General features: G+C 54.8%; 1 protein-coding gene across 1 annotated transcript in view; it reads right to left on the bottom strand.

Moving 5' to 3' along the window:
- The window catches only part of PELI2 (pellino E3 ubiquitin protein ligase family member 2), a 97,339-nt gene extending 78,426 nt beyond the window's left edge, over positions 1-18,913 (bottom strand). Inside the window, exon 1 of the mRNA XM_004584847.2 lies at positions 18,517-18,913. Within this exon, the coding sequence (XP_004584904.1) occupies positions 18,517-18,593 (77 nt within the window). The 5' untranslated portion in view covers positions 18,594-18,913. The remainder of the gene's footprint in view (positions 1-18,516) is intronic.
- Positions 18,914-19,641: the final 728 nt, after the last annotated feature.

Genomic DNA, 19,641 nt, shown 5'->3' with positions numbered 1-19,641 from the left:
TGGTGGCATGAACCACAGTGTGGAACACAGGGTGGAAGATCTCTTGCTCTATGTGTGTCTCTGTGTGTGTAACTTTTTCAGATAAATAAATAAATCTTGAAAAAAAATCCAGAACTTAAGAAGAAGAAAAGTAGAATTCGCAAGGCGTCTGCATGGTGCTGAGGTGCAATACAAGATGTGGAGAGAGATGAAGGCACCTCTTTCTATTGCAGCAACCTCCCTCTGCCCGGATACAGGCACCGCTGTCCCTGCAACCACCTATGACAGCCTGGGCACCACACCCAGTGAGATGGCACAGTTTCTTCAGAACATGGCTTTGCAGCTTTTTCTAAAAAGTTAAACATAAGCCAGATCCTAAGATATGGTGATCCTACTACTAAACATCTCAAGAGTGGCCCTGCTGAGAGACAGCAGTGGACACAAGCCATGGGCCTGTCCACTGGCCCCAGGGACGGTGAGCCGGGGTGTGTCCTGCACTGAAACTCCATTTGGGCTCAAAAATGCCAAAGTGCTGACAACTGCTCCAACATGAATAAATGCACAAAACCAGAGGCAAAACCAAAGACAGACATGGATGGCTACCTACCGAGTGACCCTCTCCAAGAAACGTCCAGAAACAGAGGGGTTGCCAAGATGTGCACATGGTAAGCAGGAGCGGGCTCATGGTGAGAGCAGCGCTGTGCATGGCTGCCCCGTGGTGACCAAGTCACATAAGCTTACTAACCCATTGGATTACACCCAGAAACAGTCCAACAAGACAGCAGACAAGCCACACCTCCACATAGCTGGGAAAGCCAGGTGGGAAAAGGCCAAGGCTTTCCACGGTGTGTCAAGGTGCAAATGTCATCGCCTTCCGAGGTGCAGCTCTGAAACACCCCCCAATACACACACACACACACACACACACACACACACACACACACCTCTCTGGCCAATCTCTGCTCCTCTTTGGGGTTTCAACCTAATTGCTGAACTCCTCCTGGCATCACAGTACACCTGCTCATTGCCCCCCAGTGCACCAGTGAGGGAGTGAGCTCCCCAGCAATGGTACCTCTGTGTCTCTCTCTTTACTGACTCTATGCTTTCCCAAGGGCATCTGGGACACACTCTTGGCTCCATGATATGTCCGGGAGCACTGTTGATCTCCTTTTATTGAAGTGCAGCTGTACTCCACAAAGAGTTAGACTGGGGCACACATGAGGATCCCTGCTGTGTGGGTCTACCAAGAAACCAATGGAGGCAGGGCCACTGCACACAGGATGCATAGGAGAGGAGGCAGGGGGCAGCAGCAGGCCAAAGGAAACCATACAGCATGAGGCAAGACCCAGGACCCTGGCAGCCTTCACAGGCAGGAGAGGGGTCCCAAACCCAGACAAGTGGCCTGGATGGGACAACACAATGCTCTGAATAACCACGAGTGCACCTGTCTGCACAAAAGAGCATCACCTGCCACATAAAGGAATGCTGTAAATTTGAATTTTAATGACTTTGCATTCATGTGCTTGATGCTGAGCTGGCCTTGGTTTGTAGTTACAAAAGGGCAGAGGCAGCAGGGCTGACTCCTGGTTGCAGGTGTCCGTGCACCTGACACTGTGATCCAAGTCAGCAGCAGCTGGTCCCTGTAACATGCTGCCTTTGCAACCGAAGCAGATCCAGTGTCCTCGGAAATCCCCCATAAATTAGCAAGTGAGAAATAACTGAACAACTCTACATCCTACCTAGTGAGGACTAAGAAAAGCCAAATTGGGAGCCTGACCAGTAAGGGACAGGCTGAGCAATTATAGGCCAAATGACTTCCTCCTGTCTGTGCTGCAGTTTGTAAAGACAAGGTCAACGTTTGTGGGCGTGCTAAGGGAGCAGATGGAGACAGGGGCCGGGCAGCAAACAGGTGTATGTAGCAGAGGCACCTGCACTGGGTCCGGAAGGACAAGCTCACATGTAAGAGCAGACACAGCAGCAGAGGACGCGGCTCCCAGGAGACCACCATAGCACCGGCCCAGGACTGGAAGCAAGAGAGTCAGGAACCTGTGAGATGCCTTGAGCATCCCACGGGAGGACCTGGGAGGATGTGCAGGCAGGCCCAGTGCTGTGATGGCCCTGGCCCATCAAGGGACACCACCACTGTATCCCAGAGACCCACCACCACCAACACACACACACACACACACGAGTCAGGAGGCTACATCTCTGGCTGGGACAGGAAACACAAGTTCCCTACAAGGCAAGAGATGAAGAAAGGATCTGGGCTGACCTCTGTGGTCAGGGTCACAGGGCTGTGGGGCCAACAGCCCAGAGAGGAAGTGGAGGAGAAGGAGGCAGGACTGTGGGGAGAAAGCTCATGACCTTGGTGCTGAACCTCACATTGTGGCTAAAGGTGACCAGTGAATGAGAAGCTTCCTGGGATCAGCCCCCACCTGCAGATGGATCAGGCAGCAGGTAAGACCAAGTACCCACCAGACAGGGGTGCATTCACAGGCGGCTTGGCCCACTGCAGCCACTCAGCCACAGAACATGAATGAAATCCTCTTTTGCAACAAAATAGAGGCAGCTGGAGATCACTGTACTTAACGAATCAGGCGCTCCTTACTTCCAGGCCACCGAGGAGGCCTGCACAGGTTAGCTCACAGGAAGCAGGGCTCACTCCACACACGAAGGTTCTCGGTGCCTACTGAGCAGCCACACACCTTGCATCTGCTCAACTTTCGCTAATGCCCTAGCACAACACCACATGAGCATTCTCCCTATAACCCAAGTCCCCAGATCAATCTATGAAACAAACCATGTCCTTAGACCTGCCAGGCAAATCCCACCTCAGCAAAGTCCTGATAGACCAAAGAGGAGCAGGTGCCAACTGGAGCCCTCACATCAGCCAGCCTCTCCTCGTCAATCCTCCGATCAGGCCTCCAAAACAGAAGCGCCAGGAACGCATGAGCACACGCACACACGCACACACGCACACACGCACACACGCACACGTACCTGATTCTGGTCTGACAATGCCTTCTCTTCCATTTCATTTTCTTCAGTCACAGACAAAAGCAAAATATTGCAAGCAAAATGATATGCATTTCCATCCTGAGTCAAGCCAGCCCCTTTGTCTCATGTCCATTTAAACATGCTACAACTCTCTCTCACCCAAAGGAGACCCAGACTTATTGGGAAATGGCTTAGCGCCACACAACGGTCATTCTGTCCACTGAGCCCAGCTCTGCTACCAAGCCAGGGCTCCAATCAAGCTGGACACAATGGCCGTGTGTACTGACTTCACCAGTGAATCTCTCACCAGCTGATTGGACAGCTCAACAGTCAAGACGCTGGAGGAGAGGGTCAGCAGCTGCGTCAGCCACCCCACACTGTGGCCGACAAACCTGCCAGCGTGAGGCCACTGTCCTTTTGGCCCTCTCTCCTGGGCTATCAGACCACAACCAGCCACCTGTCCATGACCTCCATCCACGCTGGTTCCCGCAGCATCAGGTCTTCCCTGTGTCTTATGGCTGAACCAGAAACGTACAGTGAAAACGCTCCTGAGTCCTGGACATGAAGCTCACTTGAGGCTCACAACATTCCACTTCCCTGTGGCTGCCCATAAGCAGGGGCCAACAAAGACCCTTCTGGATGCTAGTGATCCCATTGAAGGCTGTGATGCACCTGCAGCCCCACTCTACCCATCCCCCCAGCCCCTCCACCTGTGAAAGCAATGGCCTTGGCTTAGAAACTTCCCCCCACGAGCACCTTCTCCTCAAAGCAGGAGCCATTTTTCAAAGATCTGCTCCGTGACTTTTTCTTTTTTATACCTCATTCCGAAGTCAAAATTAACTTAAGGATACATTCTTGTCTGCTTTGCTGTTGTTTTTACTGTGTTTCAAAAGGTAAGGGCCCAGTGCCATGGTTCAACTGACTAGCCCTCTCCCTGCAAGCACCGGGATCCCACCATGGGTACCAGCTCATGTCCTGGCTGCCCCACTTCCCATCCAGCTCTCTGCTTGTGGCCTGGGAAAGCTGTGGGGGACGGCTCAAAGCCTTAGGATGCTACACTCCTGTGGGAGACCAGGAAGAAGCTCCCGGCTTCAGATCGCTCAGCTCAAGCTGTTGTGGTCACATGGGGGAGTGAACCAGTGCATGGAAAAATCTTTGTCTTCTCTCCTTCTCCGTAAATCTGTCTTTCCAATAAACATAAAGACAGAAGAAAAGAAGACATACATGCTTTTGCATCCACCATAAAATCTATTCAAACAGTCTTCATGTAGAGCCACCACGGATGGTATCCTGAATGCATGCTAGGAGAGTCATGGCGACGTGGGCTGGGGGTACTGCCTGGCTGGTCTGTGCTGCCCAGGCTTCCCCACAAAGGCTGCAGGTGGTTGCAGGAAGGCAGAGCACACTCCTGGGATGTGCAGCTCTGCCCTGCCCCCGTCTCAGGTGTGGGCAACAGGGTTCCACTCGCATTTGGCTGGGACACAGCTAAGATATTCTGTGTTAGGGGATTTTCCCCCACAGAAGCCTCCTGTGGCGTGAGGAAGGTGGGCGGAGGAGGGAGAGAGGAAAAGGGAGGAAGAGGAGGTAGAAGGGAGATAGGAAAAGGGACAGGATGGGAAGAGGAGGAACGAACACACACATACACACAGTCAGCATAGTGTGAGACCACAGGCAGTCCTGCACAAACATCAACTCAAGCCTTGGCACTCAACAAATTACACTAACAACCGACATCAGTGAGCCTAACAGTGGCCAAGGCCAGTGGGTCACGATGGTCAAATATTCTTTTGGTCCTTACATAAAGCAAAGGGTACCCTTGCTCTGTGAACATCCCTGGAGGGGGACCTACCCCAGCATTGTCTCCAGCTTGACTTTTGGCTCCCAGGACAAGCCCTTGTCCAACAGCTGAACATGTTACAGGAATCTGTCCACTTCAAAGGTCACTTCAAAGGTTACGCATCCTGGCATCGCAGCAGGGAGGGACATTCCTGAATAACAGGCACCACAGAAGGGCCAGGCCATTCTCCAAATTCTCTAGGTTAAACAATAAGTATCAATGACTGGGGCCACATCCAAAAGTTAAGGAAGCTGTGACCTGTAACAGGCAAAACCGGAAGTGTCTGTAAGTTAGCGCAATTAACATATTCAGTGTACGAGCCTGGTTTGGTCCGAGAAAGTTGAGCCAAGTCTGGACCGGCAGGGTTACAGAAGGCAGCGCAGCTCTATCGTCCAGATCTGGCCTGAAAGGCAGCTACAGGAAAAACAGGGGCAGTGTCCCTTGACCCTTCCTGCAGCTCTGAGGACTAGCAGCAGCCCCAGCAGCTCCTGAAGGGACCTGGACCCAGTGTCCACGTGCCTAGTGTGAGGACCACAGCAGGTGCAGCCAGAACTCTCTTGATCCTCCTCACCAGGTATCACATGGAGGCGATATGCCCCGGGCACAGCAAAGCCCTGCCTGGGACATGGACGAGATGGTTTATCTTCTGGTGCAAAAACAAACAAGCTAAAATTCAGGCATCTTTTTTTTCCTAATATGTAATTTCCATGCATTTTTTTAATGAAAACAAATCCATGAATTTAGATTTCAATTTTTTTGTGTGAGCCAAAATAAGCCTATCTGTAAGTGCCCCTTTTCCATCAACTTTCTGAAGCACCCTCGTCTCTTTTTAAAATTTACAGAGAAGGAGAGCCAGAGACAAAGATCTTCCATCTGCTGGTTCACTCGTGAAGTAGCCACAATGGCCAGAGCTGAGCCAATCCAAAGCCAGGAGCTTCTTCTGGGTCTCCACCACAGGTGTATAGTCCCAAGGCTTTGGACCATCCTCCACTGCTTTCCCAGGCCACAGGCAGGAAGCTGGATGGGAAGTGGAGCAGCCAGAATGCAAACTGTAGCCCATATGGGATCCTGGCATGTGCAAGGCCAGGACTTTAGCCACTAGGTCACCACTCTGGTCCCGTACCCTCATCTTTTCCAGGCTCTGAGAAAACAAGAGCCCAGAACTCTGACTCAAGAAGCAGCCTCAAGCCTGGACTGGGTCCCTCAGACCTCGGGGCATCACAGCTGTTTCCCTGGTTCGGTGTAGGTGACATCACCTCCAGGACCTCCGTGACACAGCGCCTGCCAGGTGGCTCAGAGGTGAGCTGTGACAGGCACCACGGAGGTGGGAGGGTAAGAATGAGGAGCAGGGTGGCACACAAACCACACGGTGATGGAGCCTGGCCTCGGTGTCCGCAGTCATCTGCAGAGGGAGGGGGCCGTAGGAGCTAACATCTACAGCAACAGCATGCAGAAGGGCAGGCTGCACTGCCGCAGGCTGACCACTTGCATCTCGTGTCTCCCCCGTGTGCTGTTTCTTAAGCAGTGATAAGGATCTGCTGACTGTTCTGCTTCCCTGCGATGCTGCCAGCTTGCTGCCCCTTGTCTTAGAACCCATCTCAGACACGCAACAAGCTGGCCTGTTGGCCCTCAGACAACTGCAGGTCAAAAACGCTCTTCAGAAACCCCGGCATCCATGACCCTTGCCATAACTCTGCACCCACAGAAGGTCATGCCTTTGCAGCGAAGGGAGCACCAGCCCCTGGAAGCACCTGCCTCCACCCCCAGCCTCAGAGGCGGCATCCACTCCCCGGGAACACTCCACCAAGTGAGGAAGTGGCGCCGTGTCACTGCTGGTGGCCTGCGCTCTTCCAGGGAGCTGAGGTTGCGCTGCTGCTGTGACAGGCACTAGGTACTGCCAGTGAGGAAACAGATGCACAAGATCCTCCCCTTCGTCAATGCCAACAGGAAGACCACGAGACAGGGCAGAAAACATGAACACACCATGGCACTGGTATCCCAGCAAAGACACGAGAGGAAAACGTGCTGGCCAATTTGTTCTGCCTTCTCTCCTCTGCTGTGACACCAGGCAGCGAATATCTGGGTGAATGGAGAATCTAAGGTGGACTGTGTCAGCCAATGGATCTTGGAAGGATTTCTTCATCCTTGGATTGGTGAGATAAAATAGCATTTCAGAACCATTGAACTATAGAAACCACTTGAGCAGAACCATCAGAGCATGCTCCACACCGGGACTCCTGGGGTGGCCCTTCCCCAACCCCAAGGCTCCTGCCCAGGAAGCCACTGAGGCACTGGCTGGGATCTCCTCCTCCCCGCAGGTGCTGGGGCAGGAGGGGACTCAGATCCTGATGTGTTGAGTGCCCTGGAAGACACAGCAGAGCTGGGAGGGAAGCAATGGGCCAGGCCCTGTAGGGGCCTGTAAGCAGACAGGGATCCGTTGTGCCCTCTGTCAACCTCACGAGAGTAGAAATCTGCTCAGGGATACCATCAGGGAAACAGCACTGCCAGCTGTGCCACCCTACTGCCGCTGGCACAGCTCAGCAGGAGAGGGTCACTGCTCCAGAACACATGGACAAGTCCAAGCTGATGCACAGCCCCAGGTCAGGGGCAGAGCCGGCCCTGCTGGCCCAGCAGCCAGCCCTGGAGAACACAGAGCCCTGGGGAGACCGTGATGGCGCCCAGGCCCAGCCCTGGCTCTTGGTGCATTTGGGAAGGGAATCAGTGGAATGGTAATCTCCCCACCACAACTGCTGTGTGTGTGTGTGTGTGTGTGTGTGTGTGTGTGTGTGTGAGAGAGAGAGAGAGAGAGAGAGAGAGAGAGAGAGAGAGAGACGTCTGCCTTTTAGCTGTCACTCATCACACAGTCCTCAAATCACAGAACTTCCGCACTGGCTCAGTCAGCCCTCAGAGGCCCCCTGCCCTCCGCGCACACGGCTTATCCCTTGCATCACAGCTTCAGCAGGAGCTGGCTCCCCATGACATGCATCCCCACTCAGTCCGGGACACCTTGTCATCCACCCTGGCCAGGTTTAACTTGTTTGAAGTTCTGATTTCCTGGAAATCTGTATGTTTCATGAGGGCAGAGGCCACTCAGGCACTACCTCTCATGTCCCAGCCCTGATAACACGCTCCCCACTCCCACCAACTGCCCACCATGTCACCTGATGCACACATCCCTCAGAGTCTCCAATCCCCAAGGCCTGCATGGCTCGTGCCCTGGGAAAATCCAGGTCCCTCTCCAAACTCTGCTCTGGGGGGGTGACCCATCCCCAGAAACCCAGCCCCATCTCCTGGCAGTATGCATGCCTCCTGCCTCCAATCAGGCTGCACTCCCCACCACAGGCGTGTGGGTTTGTCCAGGTCACCATGCGTGAATCTCAAGGCCCCAATAAAGAAATCACATTCTGGGAACGAGTAATATGAGGCATCCAGCAGACTGCCCGGCACACACCTCATCCACAGTATCAGCACACCCCCAACCTCACACCCCATACTCGTGCACACTGTTCTGCTGCGTCCCCTGCCTGGCCTCTGCACTGTCCACACTCCGAGGGCATTTCCGCCCCCTGGGCAGTAAACATCAAACAGCCACAGTGACAGCATCACCCATGGCAGAGGCTCCACACCCATGTTTAGATTACAGCTGACTTGTAGTATGTATGCTGGATTCCATCTTTAAAGACAGTCACACACAATATTTCTTATGCATGTAACAAAGAAATACAGGAGGCATCCCAGCAATCTTACTGTGGTCTTAAGTTTCAGAAACTACCAAATTAGAAAAGCTACACACTAAACAAAACTCATCCTTTGGAAATGTAAGCTCTATCCTTAGTGGATACATTTTGAATGCAAATGTCCTTTATACTTTCTATCCCTTCAGGGCTGGGTGACTGGCACAGCAGTTATAATACCACTTGGGATACCCCCAGGCTGGGCGACAGTGTCTGGACTCCAGGCCCTGCTCTGCTCCCAGTGCCAGCCTCCCGCTCATGTGCAACTTGGCATGAGACAGGCAGGTAGCAGATAACAGCTCGAACAGATGGGTCCTGTCACCCATGTGGGACACCCAGACCAAGCTCTGAGCTTCCAGCACTAGCCAGTGTGGTATTTGTTGTGTGAGCTGATTGGTGAGGCATCTCTCTCTCTCTCTCTAATAAAAACACAAAAGTTCTAAAAATATACAATTAAAAGGTGGAAAACATTGAAATTCCCCAAATAGAAAATGTGGACACTTTGGTTATTCAGAGAATCTTTTTCCCTTCTCTCTAGGGTGGCACTATCTGATGGGTCCCTCCACTCTGGGGACCAAGCAGGCGGTCAGTAGCAGTGCCGTGGTCACCGCCACCTCTTTCTATAGAGATAGCACTGGTCCAGCTCAGAATGTACCATGCAGGAGCCAGCTCTGCCATCACTTGCTCTGCACCAGACACAGGATTATCTTGCAAGCTGAACTGGACTTTATGGAAAGCCTTTCAGAAACCACTTCTTCTTGGTGCCGATGCTTGCAGACAAGTATATTGTGTGGTGGTATAGCACCTTGATCCTTGACCTGTGGGCACCTGTTCATGCCCTGACTGCTCTACTTCCCATCCAGCTCCCTGCTTATGGCCTGAAAAAGGAGCAGAGGATGGCCCAAGTCTCTGGACCTCTGCATCCATGTGGGAGACACAGAAGCTGCTCTTGGCTCCTGGCTTAAGATCCACCCAGTTCTGGTGATAGCCATAATTTGGGAAGGGAATCTGCAGATGAAATATATCTCTTTCTTTCTCTCTCTCTCTCTCTCTCCTCTCACCCCCTTCTTTCTCAGTGACTCTGGTTTTCAAGTATAATAAACAAACCTTTTGCAAACAAAACTCTCTGGTCCACCCGTGACCCAGGACCTACAGGATGCCGGGTTGAATCACTTTCGTCACTCAAACCTCGGCTCTCTGATTTCACACCAGGTGACCTGGAAGATCCCAGCAATTTTGTCGCACATCAGCTGTCATGGATGAAAGCCGCTTACATCCCAATCTACAGGATCCTGCTAAGCTGGGCCGCCATGAATTTCAGGAAAGAATAATACTGATCATGGAGATGGACAAATACAGACAGACATGCGGCTGACACAGCGATGATGACACTAGTCCCCAAACACCTTTAATAGCCAGGGCCTCAAACCACACAGGACTTAATGTCTGGAAGCATGCATTCAAAAGGCTACACACCTGTGCCTGTCAGAATAACCAATAACTTAACAGAAATTTTAAAAAGTTTTTTTTAAAAGGCAACTGAACAAAAACTCAATTTCCTCCTTTCTTTGTCAAGACATACAAGCATGGTGGATCATGGCTGAGCAGATGGTGCTGTGCAGCTAAACACCCCAAACCCTGGCTTAGCATGGCACCACGGGCCACGTGCTCAGTGTCCACTCAGGGGAAGTACCTGCCAGACAGGATTCACCTCGCTCTGCTGGCTGGTGGCCTGGGGCAGCCATGGGCCCCAGGTTCCAAGCTGACTTCCTGGGCCTGCCTGAGCCAGGCAGCTGGGATGGCAGGGCTGTCTGCGTACTTGCCCTCCAGGGCCCCCAGCTTGGGCAAGGGGCTCAGCCTTCTTCATATGGTCAGTCAGCCGCCTTGCAAGGAGTTGCGAGGGAGCCACAGGCTCCATGGCATCCGGAGCTCGAGGCCCTAGCTCCCTAGGGGCTCGGGGCGCCATCTGGAGCAGCACTCTCTGAAAGGAGGCCAGGCAGTGGACCCTGACCCATGCTGACTGGTGTCCTCACAAGCAGAGGTGCGAATACCAAGGGCACACAGAAAGAAGCAAGACACCACGAGACAGCCACCTGCATGCCAGGAGAGAGGCCTGTACAAAGAACAAACCTGCCAGCACCTTCACCATGGACTTCTACCCCGGCACTGAAAGAAAACATATTTCTGCTGCCTCAGCCACCCAGTGCCCGTGAGGGCACAGCGCCAGCAAGCCCCGCAGCACCACTTCCACTACAGGGCCCAGCCACGGCTGATCCCAACATCATCCCACACCTGGGCAGGGGGTGGCGGGGAGTCTCCTGCTAACCCTCCAGGAAACGCTACACCCATGTTCTTCTCATCTGATCCCACCCCACTCGGCAGCACAGCCACCAAGCCTGGTCTTCCCCTGGACAGCAGGCAGGGTCAGACACCCAGGAGCTGAGGGTGTGCAAACCTCCCTGAAGGTGCTGGAGCTGCTGATCAATGCTGTGTGGACAGAAGGACAGCCAAGCCAGAGCCACGCCGCGGGCCGTGCGCCACAGCAAGAACGGGCCCTGACGGGCAAGCACACTCCTCCTCTGCACCTGTGGTCCCAGTGACAGAAGAGCGATCAGCTGAGGCCGCTGCTCATTGCAATCAGGGGGTTCTGGAAGCAGGGGACAGCAGGCAGAGCTTAGGAACAGCAAACGGCCTCTTCACCCACAACCTAACCATCCACGCGACCGGCCGCTCTGGCCAGTGACGCTGGGGCTAATTCAAACAGACGCACAAAGCTTCAAATTACTGATTTCTAATCCCAGTGATACATTCTACATGAGCAAAAAAAACCCAGAGTAAACAAAACAGAGTATTGGAGAGTGAGATGTGTGGGGCCAGTGGATGTTGGGGATGTGGAGTGGTGCCTCCACTACCTCTGGGGCCCACAGTGGGCTCCCGTCTCCAGCCCAGACCGCCCCGCATGCACACAGACCAGACTTGCAGTTCCAGGCACTCCTGGGTCACAGGCTTTGCAGCCAGGGTCACCAGGCATTCTGGAGTATAGCCCCGCAGTGCCGTGGTGGCAAGGCTCGGAGCAGCCAGAGGCATCACAATGGATGACCAGCTTCCCTTCCACGCAGAGCTGTCCCGCAGGTGACAAAGTGACAGTGAGATGATTTGCCACAAGAAGGGCAAACACGCATGTGGAAGCCAGAAGAGCTGACCTGAGGAAGCGCAAGTTCGGCTTTTTGGAGAGTCGCTGGCTCGGGCCGCAAGGGCTGCTCACCTCGCTTCCAAAGCCGCAACAGTGCAACAAACAGGCTGGTGGAGAGCCCAGCCAGGCCTCCAGGAGGAGCGGGGTTCTGGGGTGCCCACGATCCCGGATGGAGAACCACAGGGTGGCCATGCCACTCAGCACAGGGCACAGGGGACCCAAGCAGGTGTGCCCAGGGACCCTAACTATGCAGCCTCCTATTTTCACACACATTTCTACCCTTGGGGAAGCTGTTGACAGACAGCCTCCTCAGCAACTTTGGGCTCTAGGAGCAGAACCCCCTCACGGTGCTTAACCAGCAAAACCTGTCAACAGAAACCTGGGAGAAAGCTGGGGACTCTGGAAGGACATGGGACCCTTGGTTTTCTCCTGATTACTGTCTTAAAAGGCCCCACCACCTGGTGCCCCCACACAGTGTTCTCCCACCTCCCCGTCCTGGCCTGCTCATCCGGTCACGTTTCCTGCTTATATACCAAGTCTTCCAGGTGGCACATTTCATCTACCTGTTGGCCTGCTCACCTCTCAGGGACGGTAAGCACCTCAGGGACAATCAGGGAGGTTGCCGAGGGGGGGCAGGAGTAGCGCTGATCTTCAGCCAATTCTTCCTCACAGGCTGAAATGCTGGGGTCACCTGGGATTGGCCCCAAGGTGCACATGTCAGTTTCCCAGAGGACAGGAACGAGTAAGGAGCAGCCAGCCACCTGCCATGGGGCTCACAGCCCTTCCTCTCGGCCTCCATCTCTGCAGTGCCCTCTCCACTCCCCCTCTGGCTCCTGAAAACCCTGCTCCCCTCTCCCTTGCCCGGACTCCTCCCAAGAACCCACCAGCCCCATCCCTACCTCTCAGGTCACTTTGCTCAACCACCTCCCACCCTGCCCTCCGGATCCAAGGGAGCCTTCCCTGCTCCCTATAACAGCCCAGCACACTCCAGCTCTAAGAACATTCTGTACTCTTCCCCCGTCACCTGCATCCCAACTGTCTCCATCTCACGCTGGCACGGGGCTGGGGGTCCCCGCTCATGTACCTGCCCGTTGCGGCCTTCCACTTGGGCAGCAGGAACCACCACCTGTATCCTTTAGAACACAGCACAGTATATCACAGAAATGCAAACGTTTGGGGGGAGTAAGTACCCATCTAGGCAGCTGTGACAGGAACCAGGAGAGTGATTCATCGGGGGTGAGGAACATGCCTGCCTCATCCCAGAGCCTAGAGCTTGGTCTCCAAATAGCTACTTGTCGAATGAATCAATTGCTGGCGTCATCCTCTTCTATGGGATGCGTAAGGATGAAGACAGTATTCAAGGGACATCCCTGAGTCAGTTCAATGTGTATCACAAATTTCTGACTATGCAACTTAGGACAGATGGACACACATAAGCGGCTGAGACGGCAGCTGGAAATGGCTGGCCTGGACAAAGCTAAGAAGAAGCATTTTCGACTCTGTACTTTCCCCAAGATGGTGGCAATAAACTTGGGAAGAGCCAAAGACCTGAATCTTTCTAATTCTCGCCTTCCTTTCGATAAAACAGATTGCCACACATAAAAAACAAACAAACAAACTGAATCAAACAGGAGGACATTGGAAATAATTGCACAGGGGCTTACCCTCCCATACCAATGAGGTCCACTGTTGGCACACAAAAGCTAACCCCAACTTTGGGGAGGCCACACTGCTACCTGCCACACACACAGCACAGGCAAAGCCACTAGTTCCTGTGGGACAGCACTGGGCTCCTGCGACTACAGCACCTGTCATGCGATGCTACCGCGGCCTTCCCATACACAGGTCTTTCTTCTCTGAATGAGACATGTCTGGTAAAACTGCTGGGAGCCAAGTCAAGCTGGCGTTGGGTTATCTGGAGGAGAGCAGCACCCACACTGCCAGCATGTGGGGATATACAACCAGGAGTGCAAAGTGCCAGTGTGGGCTTCGGTCTCGGCCCGTGCATTGCAGGGACGGCAAACGAGACTGGGAAAAAGCCAGGCCAGAAACCGCGGGCAGCACAGACAGCCACACACCCCAAACAAGGCTAAAGTTAGCAAAGGCAAATATAGCAACCCAAAGCCAGCCACATCCCTGGCCTTGGCAGCCTGCGGTGGCAGCCTGAGCCCACACCCTCAGGGCCCAGCCCTGCACATCACCCCACAAGCTGAGTTACGGTAAGATCTTGTTTTATTTAACAGGGGGAAAAAAAACAAAGGGCTCTTAGTCTTGAAAACATACTAGTGTTAGAAGTGTCTGGGTCTAAAACAGAGTGAAGGGTGAAAGAAAGAAAAGCAATTGGGCTGGATGTGAAGGCTTTCTGGGGGCCTCCGGGGGTGGGCCCTGGGCTGGGCAGACGACTAGGGTGCCAAGGAATGACAGGCAACAGCACACACCAGCTGGAGACATTCATGTCCCCAAGCTCTGCAAGCACCATTCCGTTGTTATCTGAGGGAATGCCCAATCTCCAAAAGCAACAAAGCCAGGACCCGCCCCTTCTCCAGGACCCATCCACAGCTCATTATCCAGACTCAGCTCCAAACCACCTCCTCGGGCCAAGGGCTTGTTGGCAGTCAGGCGAAGTCCACCAGGCCCTTCTCAGAGCCATTATTTTAAATGATTTAAGCCAACATATAAAGGATTACTGCCAATGACATCGGATCCATTTAGCCATCACAGCAGTTGTTAATGCCAGTAAGACCATATGTGCACATCTGGACTAAGACACCGGATGGCCCATCTCACAGCAGGACTTCTTGCTGCCTAGCCTCAGGGTGCAGGATGCTGGGTTCTCAGCTTGAGTGCTGTAAGAATAAATAATGCACTTTTCTCCCATACTGGTCCAAGGGGTGCTGGAATTCCTCCTGCGGATCCTGGGTTACCAGCCCTTGGCTGAGACACACAGCAGAAACACATGGTGAAGCATCGCCTAAAAACACAAAGCCTTGCAACACCTGCCACCCACTTAAACTGCGGCGTGATGGGAATCAAGAGCAAGCCAGGTATCTCCAGACACCACCACGGGCCATCAGTTACCAGGGAGTGTCATGCTGCCCACTGAACCCAGCCAGGGGGGCCTGAGGAACGGAGCCCTGTGTCGTGCTGGGAATCACTGACCCTGGACACACGGACCCAGCCAGGGCAGCCTGAGGAATGGAGCCCTGTGTTGGGCTGGGAACCACTGGCCCTGGACATACGGACCCAGCCAGGGCGGCCTGAGGGCCTACACATCATTAGGCTAGTTCAGCCCACTCAGCCTGATTTCAGAACATCACCGTCTTCTCTAAACTGCGGACAGCACAAGTTGGAACACTCTCGCGTGTACTCTTAACACCAGGGAGCCCAGCTTTCTTACAAAGCCTGACTGGGACACATCACTTCACACAAAAAGCCATCACAAGCAGCAGTCTTGTCTCTTACTAAAGCTCAGGGTCTGCTCTCATTGTACCATCACGTCAAGAATACACACAGCCTGCAGCCCCCTGGGCAGTGAACCAGTGCGCAGAGGATCTTTCTGTATCTCCTTCTCTCTGCATGCAATCAAATTAATTAATTTAAAAAAAGAATATACACAGACACACAACCAACTAACATCACTGTACCTAGCATAGGGACAACTTGTAACGATCCATTTTCCACATTAGAATCAACCAACAAAATGAGTGCACGGGACAAAAGTCCTGAGGATGACCTAGTCCAGTGGTACTCTGCTACTGCTGACTACAGACGGAGGGGGCTGGGAACCAAGGCAACTGACAAGGCCAAACCCAAGAGGGCAGGACTTCAATTCAGACTTTTCCCATCCCATAGAGCAATCTGTCCTCTCTCTCTTCTCTCTCTGTCTCTCTAATCCTGAGCAACTTCTCCAATTTAAAACCTTCAACCAAGTTTTAAACTTAGAGCAAGAAAAAAAAAGGTTCAAGGGTTAGACCAGACATCTGGTTCGTTTCTGCATTCCTTGTTAACCCACATGCACCACAGGGTGGCCACTGGGCTATGACAACACCAACTGGCTGGAGGCAGGAGACCATTGCATGCCACCAGTCCTTCCAGAAAGCCACGGCCCAACTGAAGCCGTTTGTGGCCCTGGCACAGCCAGCCCTGAGGTCAGCGCCCTCAGAATAAAGCAGGGAGAGAGAGAGAGAACAGTCACTCACCTCTTCTTTTTGTTTGTTTGTTTTTTCAATAAAGGCCTTTTGACAAGCAAAAACTTCTATCAACATAACATTGGCCATTCTTTCAACTTCAGGAAAGATATCAGCAGTAACAAAAATCTACCAGAAAACAGGATCCCACACACAGAGGGGCCTGAGCCTGCAAGGAAGGGGTATGCCGCTGGAAGAGGGGAGTGGGTGTCCAAGTCCTGGAGGTGGGGTGTGACCTAACAAGGGTCTCTCACAATCCACCTGCTCATCCAGGTGCTCAACACTGCTCAAGAGAAATAATCCTCTCTCGGCATCCTTCCTCGCAGACCCTTCCTGATCGCCAAGCAAGAGGTGGCAAACAAGAACTCATCTCCAACACCAAGCTGGAAGCCACCAAGAACTTGAGCAAAACTCCTTCCTTCTGGGAGCCTCAGGTCCCCCCCCAAAATGGTCGAAAAAGAGGGCTGTGCGGTACACTGACCTCCCGCATGCCTGAAGACAGTTATGGCCCTGTTAACGACGCTGTGGTTCCAATCTGGCAACACCACACCTTGTCTCTCATTCTTTGGCTCACCCACATCGCCTGCTCTTGTGCCTGCCACCCCACACTAACACTGCTGTCCAGGTTCACCCCTGGGTCACCAAGGCCTCTAGGGCACTGGTGTACTGCAGGTGCTCCCGGAACCTGCAGGGGCGGGCTCTGAAGCACTGCCCAGGGGCCCAAAGTGTTGTACTTGGTCTCCTGGAAGACACTAGCACATTGCCAAGCCCATGCTGTGCAGGGTGTGTGCATACTACCCACAGACTTCCAAACAAGCCTGCAGTGATGGCCGCCGGGGCCGAAAGGGCCAGAAACCCCTTCTGTGGCTCCTGGACCCCCTGTGCATCCAGCCTGGAAGACAAAACCTCTCCCAGCCCACACTCTTCACTGCTTCTCCCCAATCACAGTGTGGAGTGGCAGCAACCACAGCCTCAAGTCAATCAGGGCATCCACGTTGCCTAAGGTAAGCCTCTGGGTCAAGTTCCCAGAGTAAAAGGTACCTTGAAGCCAGACACACACACACACACACACACACACACACACACACACACACGCTATCGCTACACCTTAAGGCAGAGGAAATCAGTGTTTCTTCCCATCCCTGCACCCACCCAAATGCCTCCTGCCACCCAACCTTGACACTGGTCCTTGCAACAAAGTGTCATTAAGAGGCAAGTGAGCAAATAGCCAAGGTAGCGACACTTCTTCTGCTTCCATGTCCCCTGACCACCAGCACAGCAGAGTGAGTGAGACCAGGAAGCAAACTAACTGCTGTACTGAGTCTAGAAACTTTTCTCAAAAACCTCCCTTTACAATGATTCTTTAGGTCAGCACTTACATCGGATACTCAGTTGTCCAGACTAGCTTATCAAAGTTTCCTGAGGTTTTTTTTTTTTTTTTTTTTTTTTTTTTTTCCGTGAAACAGGTCAGTGTGTGGCGTGCACCTCTGGGCGCCCAGGAGGCTCCCAGGTCTTGAAACAGAGGAGGACAAAAAGCGCAGGTCCCCAGGGGCCACATACCCAAAGTGGGAGGTGGAGGGGGGAGAGGGGACTGGAAGGGAACCCCATCCCTTCTCCTGCAGCACTGAACCCGAGTTGCCGCCGATTGCCAGTTTTCACGCGCGCACCCCACCCCCGCGCCGGCTCGGCTTGGCGTGTTCACTGCCCACTTTGCCAGAGCTTTAATCCCACGAAGCCTCTCTCCTGGCTCACCGCGGGGTAAACAATAGACATGTCACAAGGAAAACTCAGGAAGTAGATGAAGTGTCTAATTGCTGCCGCTTCGCCTTGGTAGATAATTACTATCTTTAAAAAGTGGTTTTTCACCAGCGGAGCGGGAGCCCCCCTGAGCCCGGGTGACAAGGCTGGCGCCGCTCCCCGCCGGCCGGGAGCATGGAGAGGCCGAGCCCGGGGACCCCGTGCACCAGACGCCTCAGGAGCAGCCCCGCGGGGGATGCAGACTCCCGCGCTCCACCTCTGGGTGCGTGGGGGAAAGCGCAGGACCTACCCGGGGTCACAGACAGTTCACACTGCCCTGGGTTGCGGCTGCCCGTGGCTGCCCGTGGCTGCCCGTGGCGGCGGTCACCACAACAATGCGCACACGGGCCGCAGTCCCGCGGTCCTCCGGGCTCGAGCCCGCAGAACTGCGCGAGTCGAGTGGTGGGGGAGGGAGGCCCACGGTCCGCAGGGGCCGGAGAGCACCCCCATCTCTCCCGCAAGGTGTCCGCGTGGGCAGCGCCTGCACCCGGGGTTGCTCGCTGCACGCAGCGCGTGGGAAGCAGGCCTCCTGCCCTCGCCAAGCGGCCGAACACCCGCCGCCCCGCTCCCGCCGCGGCTTTCACTTCCTCCGCGCGCCCGGTACCTCCCGGCGCCCTCCGCAGCGCCCCGCGCGCCCGAAGGAGGGCACCCCGCGCCCGGAGCCCGGTTCCCTCCCCCTCCCCTCGAGAGCTCCCCAACGGTCCTCCGTGCCCCCCCCCGGAGTTCTCCCAACCGTCGCGCCGCCCAACCCGCCGCCCCGGGCTAAGGTTCCCCCCACCCCCGCAAACTCACCCCAGGACCACCAGCTCCCCGTATTTCACCGCCTCCTTATTGGGGGCGCACGGTTCCTCCGGGTCGGGGGAAAACATGGAGTCCCGCTCGGAGGCCGCCACCGTCTCCGCCGCGATCCCCGCCGAGTCCGTGCCGCCGTTACAATCCCATGCCGAGAAAGGGGAGCGCCCCGGGGAAGGGCACGGCGGCAATGCGGGCGCGGGGCTGCCAGTCCCGCGGCTGCTGCTTCGTGGCTGCGCGGCTGCCCCGCCGGGCTCTCCAGAGCTTCCGCACGCCGCGGCGGCCCCGAGCCAGACTCGGCAACAAATGGGACCGGGGCCCGGGCGGACCTGCCCGTGCCGCCGTCGCCGTCGCCGAAGCCCCGCGGGAGGGAGCGAGCGAGAGAACGAGCCGGAGAGCGAGCGCGGGAGGGGCGGGGGCAGCGCGGGGCGGGCAGGTGGGAGCCGCCCCGCCCCTCGGCCCGAGGGGCGCCCCTCCCCGGCGCGGGGGGCCGCCCGCGCCCACTCCCCGCCCCCTCGGCCGCCATCCCCCGTGTTATGTAAACATAGAGTAAAAGGGAAAAGGAAGTTCTTAAAGGAGCAGCTCTTTTTTTTTTCCTCTGCTCGCTCTCTTCCCCAAACTTGGAGTGCGGGGTCTTGAGGCCAAGCCGCTCTTTCTCCGGCGCAGCTCGCGGAAGCGCGGCGGCCGGGCTTGCCCTACTGGAAATCGGGGTGAGGGTGGAAGAGGTGGGTAAGTGTGTGCCTGTGTGATATCACCGAGTCCATGCACCTACATACCTGGGCATTCCCCTCTTCCCGCAGCTGGACGGTTTCTGGGAAAGCGCAGGGTTTAGTTCCTGGGTGCGAAGTCCCTGGGAGCGCCCGGGAGGTGTTAGGGGCACCCTGCCTCGGCGCAGGAATGAAGCCACCCGGGTGTCCTCAGCTGCGCGCTGCAGGGCTTGGAGGCGGGGGAGGAATTTTTTTTTCTTTCCAGTCTACCTTTGATCCACCTAACCCGTGCCCTGCTAGAGTCCCCTGAGGAATTTGAGAGGAAACTACCTGGCCGGATGTTTCAGTGAATAGAAGCGTTCTTTTATTACCAGGAGTTAATCAATGCAGTATGTTTTCAAGTAGTCACTACTGTGGC

Source organism: Ochotona princeps, chromosome 6 (assembly GCF_030435755.1).
Source record: "Ochotona princeps isolate mOchPri1 chromosome 6, mOchPri1.hap1, whole genome shotgun sequence".
Lineage (NCBI taxonomy): Eukaryota > Metazoa > Chordata > Mammalia > Lagomorpha > Ochotonidae > Ochotona > Ochotona princeps.
The sequence above is the reverse complement of the archived record's forward strand: the minus strand, read 5'-3'. Positions and strand labels throughout refer to the sequence as shown.